The following is a 24035-nucleotide window of genomic DNA, read 5'->3' as shown; positions in this document are numbered from 1 at the left end:
GTACATCGGATTATTGTTTTATTGTTATTTTCAACACCGAACGTTGCATTATACACTGCCCAAATAAAGGAATGTGTTTACTGATATTGAACTGAAACTGGGTAGGGGACATTCTCGCTCTCGCTTTTGTTATTATCATAATCATCACAATTATGATTTTAATGTTAAGTTTTGATGCCAATGTTACCTCAACAAAACTTTTCTTGTTGTTGGCCTAATGGAATCATTTGATGATAATGTAACTTTTTCAGGCGGATTCACGATGTGAGAGACTTTTTGCGCTGTACGACCTTGGGCCTGGCTTCTGCAAGTACGGATTAATGACTTTAGATTGGCAAAATGGATCTGCACAGGCACAACTGTGGTACAACCATTACTTCACCAATCGAATGGTATGTGCTTGACTTCCCACCACATAGTTGTTTGTCCAATTCGTGCTTGTTTCCATTTTCCACTGGATTGACGCATTGAGCTGAAGTTTCCTCCATTCAAAAGCCATAAGCCATGACAAGCCATGGATGAAAATCCTCATTAACACCCATATGCAGTACCTTTAAAGGGTATTTTGTTACTTGCTTCTTGCCTCATCTTCTTTGGAAGTTCCTTCACTATAAATTATACATGTGATCTTCATCTTGAAATATTTGGGGCTCAACCTCATTGTTCATATTTAGAGACTGTTTCTCAACAAAAGAGACATCGAGTTCACCATCGGAGGACTGCAAAAAATGGGATGAGGATTGTGTTTTGTAACCCATTTCAGTGCTCAGATATGTTTCACTATCAACAGGTGAAAAGTGTTTGCTGGGCCTCCTTGACTGGCCAGGATTCTCACCTTTTGTATCCTTTATGAAAACGTGTGTGTGTGTGTGTGTGTGTGTGTGTGTGTGTGTGTGTGTGTGTGTGTGTGTGTGTGTGTGTGTGTGTGTGTGTGTGTGTGTGTGTGTGTGTGTGTGTGTGTGTGTGTGCGTGCGTGTGCGTGCGTGCGTGCGTGTGTGTGCGTGCGTGCACTGGACTACCATCCCATAACTAAGGGATTGTAACTCAGCTGAAGGAAGCAGTATTAACGAGAAGGGCACTCGGTAGAGCGCATACCTCAGCCACGCAATGCCTGATCCAGTAGAACATATCAGGCCCAATACGGTTTTGAAATATCATGCAATGCACAAACTATATATCGTTTTTGCCCCCCCCCCCTCAATGGTGAAGAATCACTTAAAAATTACTAAATTCTTGGATCCAGATCTTCACCAAAATATAATCAATTTGTCCTCATCACACACTCGTGTCCACCAAATTTTGTCCGAATATTTCCATAACTTTTTGAGATATTGTAGTATATATCGATTTTAGCCCTATCACTCAATGGTGAAGAATCACGAAAAAAAGTATCGGATCCGGATTCGGATCTTCACCAAAATCTCATCAATTCTTCTGTGTCACACGCTCCAACCTGTACACCAAATTTCGTCCGAATCCGTCCACAACCTTTTGAGATATCCTGCACACAAACAGAAATAAAGGCAGGGGGCAAAAACATAACCTCCATCCACCTTCGGTGGGCAGAGGTAATGATTTGGATTTTTAGCTTCTGGAAATTGAGCAAATCTCAGTAGAATTGCCATGTCATAATTAGATTGTTAGTTAAAACCCACCTGGGGTAATATTTCTGTCTTGCCAACTCGTCTGGCCTTCAGGTGAGTCACCTCCTTCCAAGGAAATTTTGAATGACACCAAATGTTGTCTTGTATAGTAGTGCCATCCCAAATCCTAACCATTATTATAGTTTAGAATACAATAGTGCAGTAATTCATCTCATTGTAACACAAATTATTGTTGTAAAATCCCTCCCTCTTTAGAATTACCCTTGGGAATTACCCTTTGGAATTACACTTTAGAATTACACTTTAGAATTACCCTTTAGAATTACACTTTAGAATTACCCTTTAGAACCCTTCAGAATTACCCATTAGAATTACCCTTTGGAATTACACTTTAGAATTACCCTTTAGAATTACCCTTTAGAACCCTTCAGAATTACCCATTAGAATTACCCATTAGAATTACCCATTAGAATTACCCATTAGAATTATCCATTCGAATTACCCATTAGAATTACCCTTTAGAACCCTTCAGAATTACCCATTAGAATTATCCATTAGAATTACCCTTTAGAATTACCCTTTAGAATTACCCTTTAGAATTACCCTTTAGAATTACCCTATAGAATTACCCTTTAGAATTACCTTTTAGAATTACCCTTTAGAATTACCCTTTAGAATTACCCTAGAGAATTACCCTTTAGAATTACCCTTTAAAATTACCCTATAGAATTACCCTTTAGAACCCTTTAGAATCCCCCTTTAGAATTACCCATTATAATTACCCATTAGAATTATCCTTTAGAATTACACTTTACAATTACCCTTTGGAATTACCCTTTGGAATTACCCTTTGGAATTACCCTTTGGAAATACCCTTTGGAATTACCCGTTGGAATTACCCTTTGGAATTACCCTTTGGAAATACCCTTTGGAATTACCCGTTGGAATTACCCTTTGGAATTACCCTTTGGAATTACCCTTTGGAATTACCCTTTGGAATTACCCTTTGGAAATACCCTTTGGAATTACCCTTTGGAAATACCCTTTGGAATTACCCTTTGGAAATACCCTTTGGAAATACCCTTTGGAAATACCCTTTGGAAATACCCTTTGGAATTACCCTTTGGAATTACCCTTTGGAAATACCCTTTGGAACCACCGTTTTAATTACCCTTTAGAACCAATTAGAATTACCGTGTAGAGCCAATTAGAATTCCCCTTTAGAACCCTTTAAAATTAATTACGGTGGGTTTCAAAGGTTCTTCCTCATTTTTGATGGATGGACGTAGTCAAATATTGAAGCAGCTTCATTGCCTAAAAAATTCAGCAAAAAAAAAAAAAACGATACAGGCATTGTGTGGAAAAGTAGTCACTGAGCAAAATAAGCCATGGATACAAGTTCTAACTATATGAACACCGTCTGTACTCGTAAAGACCTTGACTTGTTGACCGTGAACAGGTTGAGTCTGATGGGCTACGTGGATACTTCTGGATGTGTCAGCCTCCTTCCAGCATCACTCTTCTTGCCTGACGATCATGGTAAGGCCTGAGCATACATAGTTCTTGATTTTAAAATGTGATTTGTTTGGCTTCCTATACGGCAAAGATAGGGATTAAGCAGGTTGTGGTCATGGCTTGGATTAAGCAGGGAATCTCATTGAAATATTTGGCCTGCCTGCACCGAGGCCTACCAGGCCTGTGTTTTTGCAATAATCGATGCCAATCCAACATGTTCTATTTGATAAATGTTACTGCTAAATAGCCATAAAAAGTTGATTTATTGGCAGATCAAAGTTCATGGCTGATTACTCTGATCAGGGTTGATTACTCTGATCAGGGCTGATTTGGCATCCTCTTGTGTAAGTAATATTTACCCCACACACACAAAGTGAAAAGCGAGGTTAAGCGATTGGGTCCGTCTTTTTTCCCTCTGTCCATCCTATCAGTTTATGATCGAGGAACAACTTATTTAAGTTGAATGTTATATTTTGAACATTAATTTGAATGCAAACCTGCCGTTGTTTGTGCAACACTACTTTGTCTGCATTCATCCCGATCACATATGCGCAGAGAGGAGTGAGATTGTATTTTTACTCTGTCTGTCTTCCTGGCCATCAAATAAAATTGAAAATCAATCTAAACAGGAAACTTGCCGTTTTAAGGATGTCATAAAGGACACAAGCAACATGCACAAAGACCGAATATAACATGTTAGGTAGGACGGTGTAAAAGACTGGGTTAAACGGTGGTAAACCCCGGAATTTATTTATGTACACTACCGGTCAAACGTTTTAGAACACCTCAATTTTTCCAGTTTTTATTGAAATTTAAGCAATTCAAGTCCAGTGAATAACCTGAAATGGTACAAAGGTAAGCAGTAAACTGCTCGAGGTTAAAAAAAAAAGTTTAGGTTCGCAAAAACGGGAAAATAATGTAAATTGCAAAGTTGTTATTGCGGATCTCCTCGTCGGCCTTTACCAAGAGGGGGTTAATCCCCTTGTCTTTTACTAGCCGACGGGATCCAGAGCTATGACGTTCCTTCCGGACGACGTTAGGTACCCATTAGAATGGGTACCTAACGTCGAATGGGTACCTAAAGCCGAATTCTTATTACCTAATTACTAACGCCGGCCATGAAGCAAGGAAATAACCCCACCCGAACCACGGCTTTAGTGGACACGCCGAGCGATAGCGAGCCGCGATTCGGGCCGTTAACAGGAACTAACCCGATTGGAGCGGTTCCTAATCGTGCCCCGTTTACCCAATGGAGAAATCACTAAAACGGTCGAATCAAGAGGAAAAGGAAGAACAATTGATTTATTAATTATTTACACAGGAAGAAGGACAAGTACACACAGTGCAGCCTTAATGACAGTCTTAACTTATCCCTGGACACGGGCCCATTCACACTCAGACTCAGACTCACACGGGGGTTGTAGATGGTCGGGTTGAGGTCCAACGATGGCGTCCACAGCTCGCTCCGGTCCCCGACTCGTACCACGAAGAAGATGGTAGACGGCAGGCAAGCTCTCCACGTGTCGTTGGCGCGGATCAGACAATTATATGGGGGGGGAACGGTAAGCTGGGCTAGCGGTTACTTCGCGGCTCACGGCCGTGTACGTAACAGAAATACCGGTGCTTTATATGCGCTCCCAGCAAGCCCAAAGCCAAAGCCTCAACGAGTCCTTGCGATCAATGTTCCCCCAACAAGTCCTTTCACCAATGCCAAACGTGACAGTCCTCTTGGTAAAGCGCATATACTCTCCAGTCCTCTGATCAAAGCGCAATCGTGCAAGTCCTGGACAGTTCTCTCAATACGAGCTCGCTCAGTCCTCTTACATTCTCTCATAAGGGTAGTCCTGTGGAAGGGCTTTTCGTGCGCGTTTATATCGCGCCGCTTCGCGATCCCTCTCAAATGTGCCAGACGCGCACTCACCACACCCCTTAGGCCATGCCCACGGAGCCCTGGTTGGTTGTTGGGGTCTTACCAGCTCCGCCCTTGACGTCTGCTTGATGTGGTCTCACCCCCAACCTCGTGCTCCGCCCCTTTTCCAGGCCTTACCTCGTGGCATTTGGCTGGTTTGAGCATCCTAATGCGAGGGGCAATGGGGTGCAGATGGGATGGTGCGCAATGGGGGAATGGGGCGCTGACTGGATGGTGCGCAATGAGGTTGATTGGAGGGTGGGCTGCAAAATGAACGGGGCCTACTCTTATTTATTTATTTTACACAACGCAGGTATCACTATTGGAAATGGCCTTATCTCACATATACTAAGAAATAACTAACGTTCTAAGGTGACCTACGTGTTGCATGTGGACTAACTATGGGGGCAAAACCTTTAACCTTTATTAATCATATATGTACACTTTCAGAACCGCCACACTGCACCCCTCCTTCGCCAGGCTCGTCCCCGAGCCGAACCCACACACCAGTGAGCCCAACCGGTTCTGATGCAAGGGTCAGGACTACTTTTTAACTTAGTGTGACACTTAGGTGAGGTTACCCTCTACATTTAACCTAACACCCTGTGTGCGACAGTTTTAATCACTAGATATGTCCCACCTACTGCGTTGTGTACTAACTAACAGACTCACGCCCACAATTAACCGAATTACGGAAAGAATCCTCAAACTATACATAAAGCCGGTGGGGAGCATGTTATTTACAAGACTACTAATTATTTACAATACTACAACCCAGGACCTGTTCCCACACAAGACATCATTAATTATTTTGAAATGTGATTTTTGTGCCTTTTGGTGATTGTGCATTTTGGTTCTTTTTGTGCATTTTTTTTTTTTTGTGCATATGGGTGTATGGTGTATTGGTGCAGTGCATTGCATTTGTGTTTCCTCTTTTCAAAATTTCTATTCTTTCCCACATTTCCTTTTGTGGGAAAGAATAGAAATTTTGAAAAGAGGAAACACAAATGCAATGCACTGCACCAATATACCATACACCCATATGCACAAAAATAAAAAATAAATGCACAAAAAGCACCAAAATGCACAATCACCAAAAGGCACAAAAATCACATTTCAAAATAATTAATGATGTCTTGTGCTTGGCTGGCTGCTGGGCTGCGACGTCTTCTTACTTCATCTTCGGTGTGCCATCATCAACACTTACAGTCTTCTTGTCCTGACACACCAAAGGAAATTAATAAAAAGGCACAAACCGTGTCCGTTTTTATTTTGGCCAGCAGGGCCATCTTAGTTGGTCCGACTGCATGGCATCAAGGCCACTTTAAAAAAACAGTGGTCCGCAGGGCAAGATAACGTTTGCCGCGATTGTCTGCCCCAGCAAAGGTGCCAGGCCACAGAACGTGTGGTCCATATGGTGTACCGGTGCAGGCAACAGGCAGCAGGGTGCAGCGCAAAGGTGCAGCCGCACAGCTCAGGGCACCTGCACACTCCCCTCAACAAAAGATAATGGGTCCATGGGTGGGGAGCAGAGGTTAGCGGGGGGAAAGGGCGCAAGGGTACACGTCATGCAAGGCAATGCAATATGAGGGGCGCAGGAGAGCGAGCGGAGAAAACTCGTCCCTAGCCGTTCGTCACCCCCCATGTCAATCTACACTACCCTTGCCCCTCCCCGTATTTACACTTTTACAAATTCCGTCTCTACCGTCTTGTCTCCCATATCTCCCCTAATTCCAAATTCGTTTCCCAATCCCTCCCAAGAAGGAAGGGATGGAATAAACACACAATGTCTCACCCACATCATGATGCGTCTTTCATTCCAAATCATTTGCAAAACCTGGTGTGGAGTCCTGTCACCCTGGTGAGTGGATGTGTATGGTGCGAAGAGATTTTCATCCTAACTATCTTCTAATTGACATTAACTCACTTACACTACCCGGGGTCTTGCCCTGCCAATTGGCAACTTTAAACTATGCGGTTCTAAAAACCAATTCCCATTGACCCTCCTGTGGTGCTCTTCCAATTTGGGGTCTCACTCCCCCAATTTTTCAATACTGTGCCTTCGCACAATTTCGGGGCTGGGTCGTGTGGCTCTACCAGCAGGTCTACCGACCTGCGCACCTCCGCCACTGACGTCGCCACCCGAGCTTGCCTAGCTCCTCAACTACCCTAACCTGGGGAAGGCCCTCCTGGCTCTCTCACCCCGTGATGCCCTCTCTGGCATTGGGCTACCCGGGCCCTTCTCCTCGGATCCTCGGGCCCCACTGAACTCTACTCTGAACACTACCTGGCTCCCAGAGCCTACCTGCGGCCTCACCTGGCCGACAGACTACCAGTGGCGGAGTGCTCATTTAACCATACTCGCCAACAGCCTCACACGCCCAGCCATTCCACTCACTTATGCACCCCTCAAAGCAACGACTTGCTACTCCCTGCACCACAGATGTCAATATCCAAACAATTTACCTACTCCCACTACCTAACTTTAAACTACCCTCCCCGGGTATTCGTGAAGGGGTCCATCTTCCCCCATCCACTCCTTCGCACCATGCACTCCACACCACTCATTCCACACACCATTTACTCCACACCATTTACTCCACACCATTTATTCCACACCATTTATTCACTTGCACCCCATGCAAGCCAATCACTCAATATACTTACACACATCCTCAATACTCCATTCATACACCATCTCTGGGCAAACCCAGACCATTGCCTCATTTCACCAAGCCCAAGGTACACGGTGGTTTCCATCCAATTCCTCATTTGACCAAGTTCATTGCCTCATTTGACCAAGTTCCTTCCCATACTCACACACACAACCATTCTCAACCAATGCCTCATTTCACCAAGCCCATGCACACGGTGGTTCCCATTCAATTCCTCATTTCACCAAGCCCAAGAGGCACCCACAATTACACACACACAGCATCATCTAACTAACTCCTTCCCTCTAACACTTGTGCTTTCCCCATCTTCCCTTATACTAAGCACTTCCCTCGTCATTAACATCCACCTAATCTGACTACCTCCCCACTACTTGTACAATGTCTCTACTTAAATATTGGTCTCCTAAAGTCATTTCTAAATCCCTAACAATATCCTAGCCCGCCCTCGGCTAGCTTTCACTGCCAAACCCCATAAACTATAGCTCATGTGCCCCAATGAATGGTAAACTACCATTCGCCATTACTATCGCTGTTTGTCCACTATGCTTGAGCCTCTCGGGGTGGAAATACATTTTCACAGCTCGGCTTCGCAAAGCCGAGCAATGCATACTGGTGGTCTGTCTCCTGTTGGTTGGGTCCGTCCGGCATTTTCGATTCTGGGGAGGAGGCATACTCGGACCGAGGTTCCAGGCGCCATCCCGGCGCGGAGCCCTTCGCTCTCCGCCACGATGACCCAACCTCCCCCGGTCGGAGCACCGCGCCCGCCAGGGGGCGAAGGTCCGACCTGGCCTACCCCCCCCCCCCCCCCTGGAATCGTGCCGTTTGCCCCTTGCGCCACGGCACGGCACCGACCATACAGGGCGGGGCCCGGCCCGAATCGTGCACGCTGCCGCGGCAACGATCCCCGCCGGCCCCCGCAGCACACAAAGCGCACCACGCCCCGAGAGCTCGCGTCGGCTGTACGTCGCTCTAAACGCTGCTCCGGTCTGCGTCGATGTCCGAGTCGCATTCTCACATCCACACGCGACCCGTTCCATCCGCACACAACGTGGCGCTCCAGCGCCTCTCATACATTCCATGCACTCCGTCACTGCACTCTCTCGTGCACACCACCCAGGCGCACTCACGCCGCTCACACACTCCTTACTACACATCCTCGCGCACACCCTGGCACACTCATTCTACTCGCACACTCCATTACACACTCCTCTGTAACACCCATGGGTGTGCACTCCTGCACACACCCAATCATCACCACACATTCTTGTGCACACTCCTCCGTTACGTACTCTGTAACACTCACGGGTGTGCACTCTATTGCACACCCAATCACGCGCTCTGGTGTGCACTCCCGCACACTCTCCAACACGCTCTGGTGTGCATTCTCACACACTCTCCTCAGCCAACTCACACTCTGTATCACACTCTTCACACATACCCTCCGTTGTGCATTCATACTCGCGCTCTGGCTCCGTTTGCACACGCGCGCCATTCACTTTCGTACACCTCACCACGGACCTTCCACAAGCGCCCGGGTGACGTCGGGATCCCAAGCGCGCGAAAAATCATTTCCCGCCAAACACTTTCGCGCCAAACCTTTTCGCGCCATATACAACCCTACCTACCTTCGGGATTCTTTTCTCCTCTAAACGCATCTGCAAACTTTCATTTTGGTTAGGAAGCACGACATTACAATGCGAATGCAGACTTTGTACATATTCTATCTTTTCCTCCCGCGATTGATTTTCTTAGTCTGCCGTCTCCTCAACCCCAATTTTCACTATAATTTCTTTTTCTTTATTAAGCTCAACAACCACTGGCGCACATAAAAGAAAACTTTCTAATTCGGCGGCCGTCGGCTTTTCTATACCCCGAGTCGCAATTTCTACCCCGGTCCACCCAACCGTGCTCTGCTCTACCCGGCTCTCCACGCATTTCTCGAATCGCGTTACCTCTTCGCGTACCCCCGCGACCTTCTCGCTCAACCTGCGCCTTATGTCCTCCCCCATTTCTTTTATTTCCCGGGTGGATTTGTCCATTTCCTTCTTAAATAGAGTCATTATTAACTGCATGTCTTCAACACTCATTTGCACAACGGGTTTGGCCCCCGCCGCCACGTGCGAGGCGCCGCCATTTTCTTTGCCAGCTGCCGCACCCTCATCAATTCTCTCCTCCATTACCAACTGCCCTTCCCGGGGGTCCTGGGTCATTTCTAATTCTTCCTCTACCTCCTCATTTACCCCCACCGGCATCCGACCGTCTTGGTTATCCATGGCACGATTTCAATTTGGATTGTACTAAAATTTCGGCCGCTCGTAATTTTGAGTGCGTTAGGCGCACTTCGGGTCCAATCCCACTTCCCTGACACCAATTGTTGCGGCCAATATGCACAATTGGTGTCCAAAATTTGGTCTAAAAAATTTAGTCCCAGGTTCCAAATCCCCACTCCTGACTACCAATTGTTGTGGATCTCCTCGTCGGCCTTTCCCTTTTTACCAAGAGGGGGTTAGTCCCCTTTTCTTTGACTAGCCGACGGGATCCAGAGCTATGACGTTCCTTCCGGACGGCATTAACTAGGGTTGGAAGCCGAATTCTTATTACCTACTTACTAACGCCGCCCAGGAAGCAAGGAAATAACCCCGCCCGAACCACAGTTTTAGTGGACACGCCGAGCGATAGCGAGCCGCGATTCGGGCCGTTAACAGGAACTAACCCGATTGGAGTGGTTCCTAATCGTGCCACGTTTACCCAATGGAGAAATCACTAAAACGGTCGAATCAAGAGGAAAAGTAAGAACAATTCATTTATTAATTATTTACACAGGAAGAAGGAGAAGTACACACAGTGCAGCCTTAATGACAGTCTTAACTTATCCCTGGACACGGGCCCGTTCGCACTCAGACTCGGACTCACACGGGGGTTGTAGATGGTCGGGTTGAGGGTCCAACGATGGCGTCCACAGCTCGCTCCGGTCCCCAACTCGTACCACGAAGAAGATGGTAGACGGCAGGCGCAGATCGGACAATTATATGGGGGGGGATCGGTAAGCTGGGCTAGCGGTTACTTTGCGGCTCACGGCCGCGTACGTAATAGAAATACCGGCGCTTTATATGCGCTCCCAGCAAGCCCAAAGCCAAATCCTCAACGAGTCCTTGCGATCAATGTTCCCCCAGCGAGTCCTTTCACCAATGCCAAACGTGACAGTCCTCTTGGTAAAGCACATATACTCTCCAGTCCTCTGATCAAAGCACAATGGTGCAAGTCCTGGACAGTTCTCTCAATACGAGCTCGCTCAGTCCTCTTACATTCTCTCATAAGGGCAGTCCTGTGGAAGGGCTTTTCTTGCGCGTTTATATAGCGCCGCTTCGCGATCCCTCTCGAATGTGCCAGACACGCACTCACCACGCCCCTTAGGCCATGCCCACGGAGCCCTGGTTGGTTGATGGGGTCTTACCAGCTCCGCCCTTGACGTCTGCTTGACGTGGCCACACCCCCAACCTCGCGCTCCGCCCCTTTTCCAGGCCTTACCTCGTGGCATTTGGCTGGTTTGAGAATCCTAATGCGAGGGGCAATGGGGTGCAGACTGGATGGTGCGCAATGAGGTCGATTGGAGGGTGGGCTGCAAAATGAACGGGGTCTACTCTTATTTATTTCTTTTACACAATGCAGTATCACTATTGGAAATGGCCTTATCTCACATATACTAAGAAATAACTAACGTTCTAAGGTGACCTACGTGTTGCATGTGGACTAACTATGGGGGCAAAACCTTTCACCTTTATTAATCATATATGTACACTTTCAGAACCGCAACATTATATTGTAAAAAAAATAAAAGGCCTACTTCAGGGAACAAGTAATGGGTTAACAACTTACAGCTGTTCTGCAGCAATGTAAGTAAATTAAGCCTTGAAAGTTGATGCAAACAATTCCTACAGGTGTCCCAACCTCTGCTGATTTCTTGATTACAAACCCCCTGTCTGTATAAAAGCAGTATTGGAACAGACTGTTATTACCCCCTCTGAAGCATTATTTGGACAATATTGCACTGCAGGAAGTAGTATATTGGAAACTGGAGGAAACTCTGACAGGAAGAGGTCTGGCAGACCCAAAGCCACAACATAATCAGAAGACAAGTTTCTGAGAGTCAACAGCTTGCTTGATGGGCGGCTCACAGGACAACAGCTTCAAGCACAGCTTAACACTGGTCGAAGTAAGCAAGTCTCAGTTTCAAATGTGAAGAGAAGACTTTGAGCTGCAGGTTTGACAGGTCGAGTGGCAGTAAGAAAGCCATTGCTAAGATGGCAAAATAAGAAAAAGAGGCTTGCCTGGGTCATGAAGCACCGCCAGTGGACTAATGAAGACTGGAAGAAGGTCTTATGGACCGATGAATCAAAATTTGAAATCTTTGGTTCATCATGCACGGTTTTTGTACACCATCGAGTAGGCAAAAGGATGGTTCCTCAGTGTGTGACACCAACTGTCAAACATGGAGGAGGAAGCGTGATGGTCTGGGGCTCTTTCGCTGGATCCAGAGTCAACGACTTGCACAGAGTGACAGGCACCCTGAACCAAAAGGGCTACCACAGCATTTTGCAGCGCCATGCAATACACCAAAAAAAGAACCAAAGATTTCTGGTATACACCTTCATTCTCGGTTGGTACTTCACCCGCCGAGCTCTCCTCGCACCTTTCACCCTTGGTTGTCTGCGACATAAGGGTGAAAGGTGCGAGGAGAGCTCGGCGGGTGAAGTACCAACCGAGAATGAAGGTGTGGAGGTTGAAAGAGGTGACAGTAAGGGAGGCATTAAAAGAGAGGCTGAGTGGGGTAGAGGATGATGTGGTTGAGCTTGAAAGTGGTTGGATGTCAATGAAAGCTAGTCTGTTGGGAGCCGTTGGTGAGGTATGTGGATGGACAAAAGGACCACCGAGGCACTCGGAAACATGGTGGTGGGATGTTGAGGTTGGAAAGAGGATTGACGAGAAGAGGAAGAAGTTCAAAGAGTGGCAGAAGGCGAAGGGTACGGGAGCAGAAACAGCAGAGCATGAAAGTTATAAGGCAGCCAGGAAGGCTGCAAAGAAAGAGGTAGCAAAGGCGCAGGAGGCATGTAGGAAAATGTTCGGAGAACGCTTGGATTCGGAAGAGGGTCAGAAAGCAGTATTCAGGATTGCAAAGCACATAGCGAAAGAGAGGTGTGATGTGATGGGGGTGAGTTGCTTGAAGGATGAAGTGGGACAAATCGTTGTCGACCCAGATGGAATTAAAGGAAGATGGAAAAGATATATGGAAATGCTGTTGAATACAGAGAATGAATGGGATGGCAACATAGAGAGTAACCCAGTTTTAGGACCGGCAGAGAAGATAACTGAGAAGGAAGTTGAGGAAGCGATAAAAGCAATGAAGAGTGGAAAAGCGGGAGGGCCGACGGGAGTTGTGGGAGATATGTTGAAGGCAGCAGGAAGTTGGGGTGTGAAGAGAATGACAGAGATCTGTAATCTGGTGGTGAAAGAAGGCCGCATTCCAGTGGTTGGGAACTGAGTACCCTCGTACCTCTATACAAGGGGAAAGGTGACCCTCTGGAGTGTGGCTCGTACCGAGCGATAAAGTTATTGGAGCATGGAATGAAGGTATTGGAAAGGGTGTTGGAGAGGAGGATAAGGAAGAAAGTGAAGATCGACGAAATGCAGTTTGGATTTATGCCAGGAAGAGGAACGACAGATGCGCTTTTCATTGTGAGGCAGTTGCAGGAGAAGTACATGGATAAGAGGAAGAAGTTGTTTTTTTGGGTTTGTTGATCTGGAGAAAGCATTCGATAGGGTTCCACGCAAAGTATTGACATGGGCATTGAGGAAGTTAGGAGTGGAGGAATGGTTGATCAGAGTAGTGATGGCAATGTACAAAAGAGCACGCACAGCTGTAAGGACGAAGGACGGGAACAGTGGTGAGTTTGAGGTGAAGGTGGGAGTGCATCAGGGGTCGGTACTAAGTCCACTACTATTTGTAGCTGTGATGGAGGTGCTGGCTCAGACCGTAAAGGAGGGTTTACCGTGGGAGTTGTATGCAGATGATCTGGTGTTGATTGCGGAAAGTATGGATGGACTGAAGGAAAAGATGAACAAGTGGAAGGAATGTATGGAGACAAAAGGTCTGAAGGTGAATATCGGAAAGACAAAGGTGATGGCAAGTGGTAAAGCATGTGGTGAGGTGGAAAGAACTGGGAAGTGGCCGTGTGCTGTGTGCAGGAAGGGTGGCGGAGTGAACTCCATTCAATGTACAATGTGTGCTGAGTGGGTTCATCAAAAATGTAGTGGTCTGAGAGGGTCATTAACCAGTGTGGCAGCTACATTCAAATGTAAGGTGTGCACAGAGGGAGCTGCAGATGGAGGAAATGTTGAGTTGGATCTTGGAGACGGCGTGAAGCTGGAAGGTGTGAAAACATTTTGCTACCTCGGAGACATGCTGAATGGAGAAGGTGGATCAGACTCGGCAACGGTTGCTCGAGTGAGATGTGCATGGAAGAAGTTTCGGGAACTGAGTGGTGTGCTGATGAGGAGGGGAGTGTCGCTGAAGCTGAAGGGAAAGGTGTATGCTGCATGTGTGAGAAGTGTTATGATTTATGGGAGCGAGACATGGGTAATGAATGTAGAGCAGCAACGAAGGCTGGAAAGGGTGGAAATGCGAATGGTTCGATGGATGTGCGGAGTATTGTTGAGAGAGAGGAAGACAAATGATGAATTGCGAAAGATGATGGGAATATTGCCTGTGATTGATGCTGTGAAGAGGAACAGGTTGAGATGGTTTGGTCATGTATTGAGGAAGGATGAAAGTGACTGGTTGAGAAGAGTGATGGAAGTTAATGTAGAAGGAAGTCGAGGACGGGGAAGACCGAGAAAGACTTGTCTAAAGATGGTGGAAGAAGAAATGCGGGCAAGGGGGTTAACAAGGAGAGATGCAGAAAATAGGGCAAAATGGAGAAGATTGTCATGGGGACCGCAAGGCTAACCCCCGCTCTAGCAGGGAACATGGCCTTAAAATGCATGTTGTTGTTGTTGTTGTTGTATACGCCTAGTTGGTCAGGGGTTCATTCTACAGCAAGGTAATGACCCTAAACACACCTCCAGGCTATGTCAAAACTACCTTCGAGGAAAAGAACAAGACGGTAGGCTTCAAATCATGGAATGGCCAGCGGATACTTTGCCGAGTCAAAAATTAAAAATAAATTTTGTTAAACGAAAAGATTCTATGATTTCTTTTTTATCTCCAATTGTTTATTTGTTCTATGCTTAATTTCAGAGTACATCGAGACATTAAACTGCGTAAATTTCAATAAAAACTAGAAAAATTGAGGTGTTCTAAAACTTTTGATCGGTAGTGTAAGAGGTGTGTTCAAAAAGTATGCGACCTTAATTTGTCGTGCGTAAACAAATGAAGCTAGGGAGGCGTTGATTGGTGCACGTGTGTAGGCGATCCTAATGCACACGCGTGAATTTTTTCCCACCTGCAGAAGCTGTCATTCGACGGCAGACCGCCGATGAGTGAGGAAGTGTAAGTGAACGCCGTCGGATTTTCGTTTTTGACAAAATGACGGAAAAACTTGAACAACGCTACTGCATCAAATTTTGTGTAAAGCTTGGCGATTCCCAAGTGGAAACGAGCCGCAAGATTCAACAGGCCTTCGGGGACAAAGCAATGAGCACCACACAGATAAAGGAGTGGTACAACCACTTCAAAGATGGCCGCACATCAGTGGAGAGTGAAGCACGTTCGGGTAGGCCCTCAACATCCCGAAATGAGATCGTCATTGACCAATTGAGGACCCTGGTGATGCAGGATCATCGAATCACGATCAGAGAACTTGCAGACGAGGTGGGCGTCAGCATTGGATCCATTCATTCCATTATGAAGGAGGATTTGGGCTTCAGGAGAATCTCAGCGAAGTTCGTACCAAAGCTGCTAACGATTGAGCAGAAGCAACTCCGTTTGGAGATCGCACAGGACATGCTGGAGACTGTGAACAGCGATCCCAGCTTCCTCAACACAGTGATCACTGGCGATGAGTCCTGGGTTTATGGGTACGACCCAAAAACAAAGTTGCAGTCATCACAATGGAAGCATCCAACATCCCCGAGGCCAAAAAAAGCAAGGCAGGTCCGCAGCAATGTCAAAGTCATGCTGACCGTCTTCTTCGACTCCAGTGGCGTGGTTCATCACGAGTACGCACCACACGGCACAACCATCACCAAGGAGTATTACCAAGAGGTTCTGCGTCGCCTTCGTGACGCTGTGCGACGCAAACGGCCGGACCTGTGGGCAGCGGGCAATTGGCAGCTCCATCACGATAACGCACCCGCCCATTCTTCACATTTGATACAGAGTTTCTTGGCCCAACACAACACACCTGTGCTTCGTCAGGCTCCCTACTCTCCCGACATGGCTCCGTGTGACTTCTGGCTTTTCTCCAAGCTGAAAATGCCCCTGAAAGGGACCAGATTTCAGTCCAGAGAAGACATCATGCGGAATGCGACGGACCAGCTGCGCGCCATCCCAAAAGAGGCGTTCCAGCGCTCCTTCCGACAGTGGCAGAACCGTTGGGAGAAGTGTGTGGCAGCCCAAGGGGACTACTTTGAAGGAGATTAGTGTAAGTTTGTTGTATCTGGATACGAGTATTTTTTATGAACAAAGGTCGGATACTTTTTGAACACACCTCGTATATGACTTTTGCAATCTTTTTTAAAATTCAAATTGAATTATATACTTGAACACTGGAGAACATAAATCCCTTCTAAATACTTCCAATAATCTCCAATTTAGTAGTACTTGGACATGTACGATAGTGTGGTGTGCAAGACTGCTTCAGCAGTGCTAAACTTCCAGATTATTTTTTTTAAACGTAAACTCACTATTTTATTAACGTTGAAGAATATACTTGAACAGTGTGTCGTATCGCGTTCTATGAACACTCGTTGATTTCGTTGTTTCTTTATTGACACTGCCTCCCAAACATTGAGGTGCCACACTGTGTGCATTTACAGTATGCATTGGGTGGGTGGGTGGATGGGAGCTTTTCAAGTGCGCAAACTGGATGAGGGGAGGAAACACTGAAACTAGGATCTAAGATTGTTGGGTTAAGAAAGATTAATGGGGTGATCAAGATCATAGGTCAGAATTGTGGATGCATGGTGGTGCATTCATTGCTTGATGCCCTGGAGTGAAGAGCGAGACGGAACAACTTCTGGGAGGTGGTTCCATAAATGGGAAAAGCGAGGAACAAAAGAGTCGAGTTGTGCAGCCAACCTGGATTTTGGAAGTTTAACCTGGAGGGGTTACTGGAAGAATTCGTGCACCCTGAATTAGATGGGGAGGATTGGAAGACTGAGGGAGCTGAGAGAGCCAGAGACCACCGAGCTGTCTGTGATGCGACAGCAACAGCCCTTGTGCTTCGGCCTCCACATGGGAGATTGCAATAATTTTAGACTATTTAACAAACGCACATGATAATGTATATGGATTTGATATCACACCAGCTATTTGTGCATTAATATAGCTTTGATACAAAGTGAGGAAAATTAACTTTAGGATTAGGCCCAAAGATCTTCGGTGAAAGATTTGAAGAGATATTTGTTTCTTTCTTATTTATTCATTGTCGCATACTGTATTCATCCCTCATTCAAACAAATATACCATTTATTGACTTTGGCCTTTGTCGTTGGTGGAATTTGTGTGACATTTCAGGTTTTGGTTTGTAGTGGCACAGCAGGAAACGTGAAATGTTTGTCACCGTTTTAGCGTTATGCAAATGGTGTCAATGTGACCTTTTTATGTTGTGCAGAAAAGCGGCCAGGGCAGGTGTACAACTTCAAACAGATGGCATTTACATGCGCCTGGAGCCGATGTCCACAAATCGATTGCTCCTTTAGTGCAGGTAAAGTGCAAGTCTGAGTATTTGGATGGATGTGGTGTTATCTACGCCACAACATAGCTGTGTATTCATTTTAAGTTGAATTAAATATATTGCTAAAAGGAAAAGTGTGTGTGTGTGTGTGTGTGTGTGTGTGTGTGTGTGTGTGTGTGTGTGTGTGTGTGTGTGTGTGTGTGTGTGTGTGTGTGTGTGTGTGTGTGTGTGTGTGTGTGTGTGTGTGTGTGTGCGTGCGCGCGCACGCGTACGCACGCTGTTTAATATTTTACTGATCAAATGCATGTATACAATCAATATACATTATAGCCAGGCAGATCTGCAGTGTGACACTTCACTCTAAAGGGTTCCTGCTGTTGAAGAGTAATAAAAAACGGTACCGTTGGAAAGCGAATCATTTGTTTACTTGGACCAAATATTTGTGTTCTTTTAATCATAAAGATGTCTGTTTTAAAAGCCCCTCTTTCTGGGATTGAGGAAGAAGAAGCAGGATGGGAGGTAAATGTAGCGGTTCCAATGTTAACATTTATTATTATATGACAGTAGAACCCCTTAGAAGGACATGGGAGGAGCACTCAAAATCATATATAGTAACACTTCTCGAAGCAATAGAAAAATATATTAAAGTACATGGAAGGAGCACACAAACAACAACCACAGCCACGATAACAACAATTACGTGTTGTGTGTTTTGTGTTATGATTAAATCCGTCAGCAAAGCGACGAGTAGACATGCCTAGTATAGTCCTAAAAGAGGAGACAATAAACAAAAATAGCATGCAGTCCATTTTGCAGAAGTATGGTTTATGGAAACATTTTATTTACCAATAAATTGTTATGATACTAGATGTTGACAGAAAATAGCTTAATCATAGCTGTAGCTTCAGTTGAAGCAGAACGTTGGGTGGATCACTTTTTTCTCTCTCTCCATGATCCTTGTTTGTGTGGGTTGTAGGGTGTCCACGGAAAGCCGTTGTAATGGATGTTGTAACGACACAGCAGCAACACTTCCATACTCTGAGCGATGTCCTGGCACAGTGCTTCGCCACGCAGGTGTGTGCACTTTTGCACCTATATCGCAGCACCACCTGCTTTCATTCATTCACTCAGTGTCTGATTTATAGTTTACATTATTCAAGCACTTCATTTGAACCCAAATGGGAACACGTGCGGACGTGGTGACATCAGTATGCTGAAAGTACTAGTTAAGCACTCTGCTACTTTTCACCTGTGGTTCCTCAAGGTCGAACGAGGCTTTCCAAAATTTTGACAATTAACAGATGTAATTCCTCCCCTCCACCTCCCCCACCCTAAAAAATGTAAGGTTCAATAAGCAAGTTGCCCCACTTCACTTCCTTTTGCTCTACTGACACCAACCATGATTATTTTATTGCATATGCATCAGGGAGGGTTTTTGTGACACACGCACCCATACACTCATGCACGTGCACGCATATACAGTACCCTCTATAAGTATTGGAACAGTGAAGTCAAATTTGTTATAATTGCTATATACTCAATAAATTTGGATTTGAGATCAAAAGATGAATACAAGTCAAGAGTACAGAAGGTCAACTTTTACTTCTTGGTATTTCTATGAATATATGTTTTGTCATTGCAGAACAATAACACTTTCTATGTTCAGTCCCCCCCCCCCCCCCCCCCACCCCCCATTTTAGGTAAGCATAAGTATTGGAACAAATGACTGACAGGTGTTTCTTGCTACTCAGGTGTTTCTTGTTGCATTGATTGTTTACATCCAACCAAATTTTGCATGTTGACTGAGGATACACCAAGTATGGTTTATGTTGATGCGTATCTGGGGGAGCGAGTTCAGGGTGGAGGGAAGACCCCAATTCCCTCTATGTAAATGTGTATCGTATCCCACTATCGTACAAAGTGACTGGTTGAGAAGAGTGATGGAAATGAATGTAGAAGGAAGTAGAGGACGGGGAAGACCGAGAAAGACTTGGCTAAAGATGCTGCAAGAAGAAATGCGGGCAAGGGGGTTAACAAGGAGAGATGCAGAAAATAGGGCAAAATGGAGAAGATTGTCATGGGGACCGCAAGGCTAACCCCCGCTCTAGTAGGGAAAATGGCCTTAAAATGCATGTTGTTGTTGTTGTATCCCACTACCCGGTGGTAGCCAGTATTACAAGTCATATACTTCTACTATTAAGAAAGTTTAGACAATTTGATAATATGCATCACTGTGATGTTGAAATCTGAGTGAGAATAATTTGAAATTTTCAAAATGTTTCATTTCACTAATTTTAAGCGGAGGGTCAAACCAAAGCATCCAACACCGAGCTTCTTAGCGAAGTGGAAGTGGTTTTTGCTCACGCCATATATAAGCAGCAAGAATGGTTGATGAAGATGATAGATGACTTCCAAACAGATGGAAGATGATGTTGGGCAAATCGTGGAGTGAATAGAGCATAATGTTTGTGAAAAATGATTGGGTGAATAGAGCAGGATGTTTGTGAAGTACAACATGCCGTCTTTTGATTAAATCAGTCAGCAAAGCGATTGATTAAAATGCCTTGCACACGTAGAAATAAATAGTACCCTGAAAATGTATTTTCAGCCTTTTCTTTTTTTTCTTTTTTCCTAAAACGTTTTTGTAAACCGCTAACCCCCGCTCTAGCAGGGAAAATGGCCTTAAAATGCATGTTGTTTGTGTTGTAAAAAGTTTTTGTTTCTTTTGCAGGCACCGCTGTTGTACAGCGGCTCCCGGTCTGGTGAAGTATGGAGCTGGGACTTGCGGCAAAGAGCCCCCCGATTGGGGCCAAAGCCTTCTCTTTTTCGCCTGAGCTCAGCTGCTACATCCCTGTCTCTCCTTTCTGATGAAAACTATCTTGTTGCCGCAGACATGGCTGGAAAGGTTTGCTTCTCAAATATTTCGAGAGCTTATGAGATAAAACGATATTTTGCAATTTTTCGAGAATAAAGTATTCCTGAAATGCTGGCATCATTTTCTTAGTTAAAAAAGCCAAAGTTTCATTTTGAACAGACTTTCTTGCAATTTCTTCTTTAGATCAACCTCTGGGACATGAGAGCGCAGCGTACAGTGCAGAACTTTGAAGGACATCAGAACAAACACTACATCCTTCCCGTCCACGTGGAGGAGGCACTTGGCACTGTGGTTGCAGGTACTACTTCAAGAAACATAAGTTGAGTACCGTGCAGTAAAGCATGATGCTCGTAGTAGTCTTGCAAGATGACGGGTTTTTTTTGGGTTTTTTTCAAACATGTTCACGCATCAAGGCTCATGGAAGAACGGTACATAGAGCAGAGTCAACAGACAAAGTGGGGTATAGAAGAAATGGGAGGACAAGAATGTATAAGATGCACCACAGCACAATTAAATTAATTGCAGGTGAAATTGGACAAGGACTCAGTGGGTGTAAAAATAAAAGTTGAGGTGGAGGAGATGGGAGAGACCATGAGGTGGCTGTGGAGATCGGACTTGAAGATAATAACATGAGGCTTGATGGAAAAATGGTTCCACGTGTGAAAGAAGAGGGGGATGATTGAATGGAGATGAGTGTTAGGCTTCGACTTTGGGGGGGTAGCAAGATATGGTTTTCTGGGAAAAAGCATGTGACCTGTGGGGCAGGCACTAATTAGTTGACAAGCTGAGGAAGGACTTGGCACTGCAGGAAAATCTGAATTAACGACAGGCTTTAGATATACACTGGGGAATACGATATGGCCAGAACAAGTTGTAACTGATGATGAGGACCAGGAGCACCTCTCCCAGAGGTTGACCACAATAATATATTGTGGGGATGTACCTGCCAATCCTTTTGGAAGGGCAAAGTGAGAGTGTGGGACTTTCTTCCATTATAACTTGTTGATGACCATTGTTTTGGTTGATTTGACTCATTGATTAATTTCTCAAGACTGCTGCCACATTCTGCCTGTGTAAGGGTTTAGCTACCAGTCCTGCACAGAGTAGAGTTATCTGCAAAAATATGCATTAGATTTTTTTTTTAATTGATGAAGAGAGGTTATTTATGTGCACCAGTAACAGAATAATGGGGGAAATACCTTCCAAAGCAACTCCAGGATTTCCGAGTGTGAATAAAATCTGATAACCAATCTCATAAGGGGACTTTTTAAACGATATCTAAGGCTCCAGCTTGGGGGAAGTGCTGTCACTTCCCAGGGTACCAGCGATGTCACAACAGTTACGCCGCTTTTCTCACCACACTCAGCGGGGCATTTCATCAAAGGGAATTTCCTCCTCCCCATGGATGCCAACCCATGGAGATTTTCCGTGCTCTATCCTCTTTAAATGCTAAACACCACGCAATAATGCAGCACGTGCCATTTTTAAGTCTTTGGTGTGAATCGCCCGGGGTTTGAACTGCCGTCCTCCCGGACTCGGAGCGGATGCTCGAACCATTCCGACACCGAGTGTGGTAAATACCATTTTGAAATAGTTTGAAAAGTGGGGCATTGTGCTTGACGGTATTTGCTGCACAGGAGATGACATGTCCTCGTGTCGTCCTTTTTTAAACTGAAGACATCCATATATTGTTGACATAATAGAAGCAACATATCCAGGATGGAATGACATGACATGGACAGAAGTCAAACTGAAAAATGAAAAAGATAGAGGGAGAGAGAGAGACAGACAGACAGACAGAGACAGACACTTCCTGTTGAGTTTCGAGGGTTGGTGAAGAGATTGGGGGTAGTGGATCAATCTGTGGAAGAAACGGCGGACTATAAGCCAGACCAACCATCATCACAGAAGCAATACATACCATTGCTTCAACTATATACAATTATACATATATTCTGAAATTACAATTTTCGTAACACGTGTGAAAGAAGTAACACTAACAATACTTTAGCGGAAGGGAGAAAGTAAAACGGGAGCAACCATAGTGGGAGAATTTGAAATGTGTGGAGAAAGGGAGAGGAGGGGATAAAGAAGAAATGGAGGGTAGAACATACCTTTCGGAGGTAGGCAGGTAGCATCAGCATGGGAGAGGAGAAAAAAGAAATGAAGATACTTATTGATGAGTGATATAGATGGGAGAGGGATATGGGAAAGGAAATAAGACTGCAGGGGAAATGGGAAGGCAGGAAGATCAGGCAGGATAAATTTCCAACCACATTTTCCAAATGTCTGAGTCATTTTAGATCAATGAAAATACATTGCAATAATTTGGGTATTCTGTCTTGTAATATTGTTTTGTGCAGCCCTGGATGGGCTTGATGGATAAGAGAGTCAAGGGGACAGGAGATCAGTGCGTTAAAGCATATTATGCCAAGAATATTATGGCTTTCCTTGGAATTGACTGTGATTGCAACTCCCACCCACTCACATAACTGCAGTTGGGCAAGACTATGTTACGAGGATCTGGAGCCTGCGGAATGGACGCCTGCTACGCTCTGTGCCCTCCCCTGTGCCAGTGTCCTGCGAGGGCGTGCCAAGTGTGGTTCTTTCTCCACACCTTGGGGGGACACGTGGGGAGCCTGGCTTGCTCATGGCTGCCGGAAAGCAGCTATTGCGCTACTCGTACTCTGAGCGTGCGTGATGAGACATCTGTAAACTTTATTCTAATTTGAACATCATCATTCCTTTTGAAGTGCAAGTGGACATGTATAAATATTGCTCGTGTACATAGCAGCTATCATTTATGTGGAAGTTTGAAACAATTGTTTACACCTCCATTAAAATGGTCACCTGAAAGGTTGGCGAATATTTGTTAGTTTATCAATAGATAGCTCCCATTTTCTTTTGACAGCTACCTTACTAGTTTTCTTCCTGATCAACACTTGGTGTTGGCTTGTAAGTCTGTGTCTGGTGTATGCTCCCCTTCCATCCCTTCCCGCTTTTCAAATGGCATCACAGCCAACTCCGCTCGTGAGAATGCCTCAATTCTGTGTTTGCTTCCAAATCTTGTGTACCTTCACTCTGAGTACCCATCCTTCACTGTTGTATCCAGCTGCCCCTGAATTATGTGTCTTTGGCACCTATGGAGGTGGACACGTTTCTGGCGACCCTCGATTCTGACTCTGCAACTGGATCGGACGACATCAGCCTTTGTGTCTTAAACCTGCTTCTCTGTTGCTCTGTTGCTCTTGCACTTTATCTCTCTCCCCTTTTCACCGTGTCATTTGCCCCAGGTCATAATCCATCTGCTTGGAAATCAGCCAACATCACTGCATCGCATAAAGCAAGCACAAAAACCGATCCCCTTAACTACAGAGCTACCAGCTAACTTGCAATCATCACTGCAGTTAATATGAAATCCTTCCTTTTCTCCAATAGCCTCATCTCAAATCATCAATTTAGATTCAGACCTGGTCACTACTTTGGACATGCTGTGTCTGCTCAGCCAACAAAAGATGGAGGCCTTCAATGTCAGACGAGATCAGGGCCATCTCTCTGAACATA

General features: G+C 45.4%; 1 protein-coding gene across 1 annotated transcript in view; it reads left to right on the top strand.

Moving 5' to 3' along the window:
• DCAF4 (DDB1 and CUL4 associated factor 4) overlaps positions 1–23327 on the top strand; it is a 60835-nt gene extending 37508 nt beyond the window's left edge. Inside the window, exons 6-13 of the mRNA XM_068133336.2 lie at positions 252–392; positions 791–840; positions 3064–3143; positions 17534–17626; positions 18573–18670; positions 20328–20501; positions 20655–20769; positions 22970–23327. Coding sequence (XP_067989437.1) covers positions 252–392; positions 791–840; positions 3064–3143; positions 17534–17626; positions 18573–18670; positions 20328–20501; positions 20655–20769; positions 22970–23172 — 954 coding nt within the window. The 3' untranslated portion in view covers positions 23173–23327. The remainder of the gene's footprint in view (positions 1–251; positions 393–790; positions 841–3063; positions 3144–17533; positions 17627–18572; positions 18671–20327; positions 20502–20654; positions 20770–22969) is intronic.
• Positions 23328–24035: the final 708 nt, after the last annotated feature.

The sequence above is a fragment of the Myxine glutinosa genome, chromosome 1 (assembly GCF_964187855.1).
Source record: "Myxine glutinosa chromosome 1, kmMyxGlut1.1, whole genome shotgun sequence".
Lineage (NCBI taxonomy): Eukaryota > Metazoa > Chordata > Myxini > Myxiniformes > Myxinidae > Myxine > Myxine glutinosa.
Note: the sequence above shows the minus strand (reverse complement) of the source record. Positions and strands in the feature narration are given on the sequence as shown.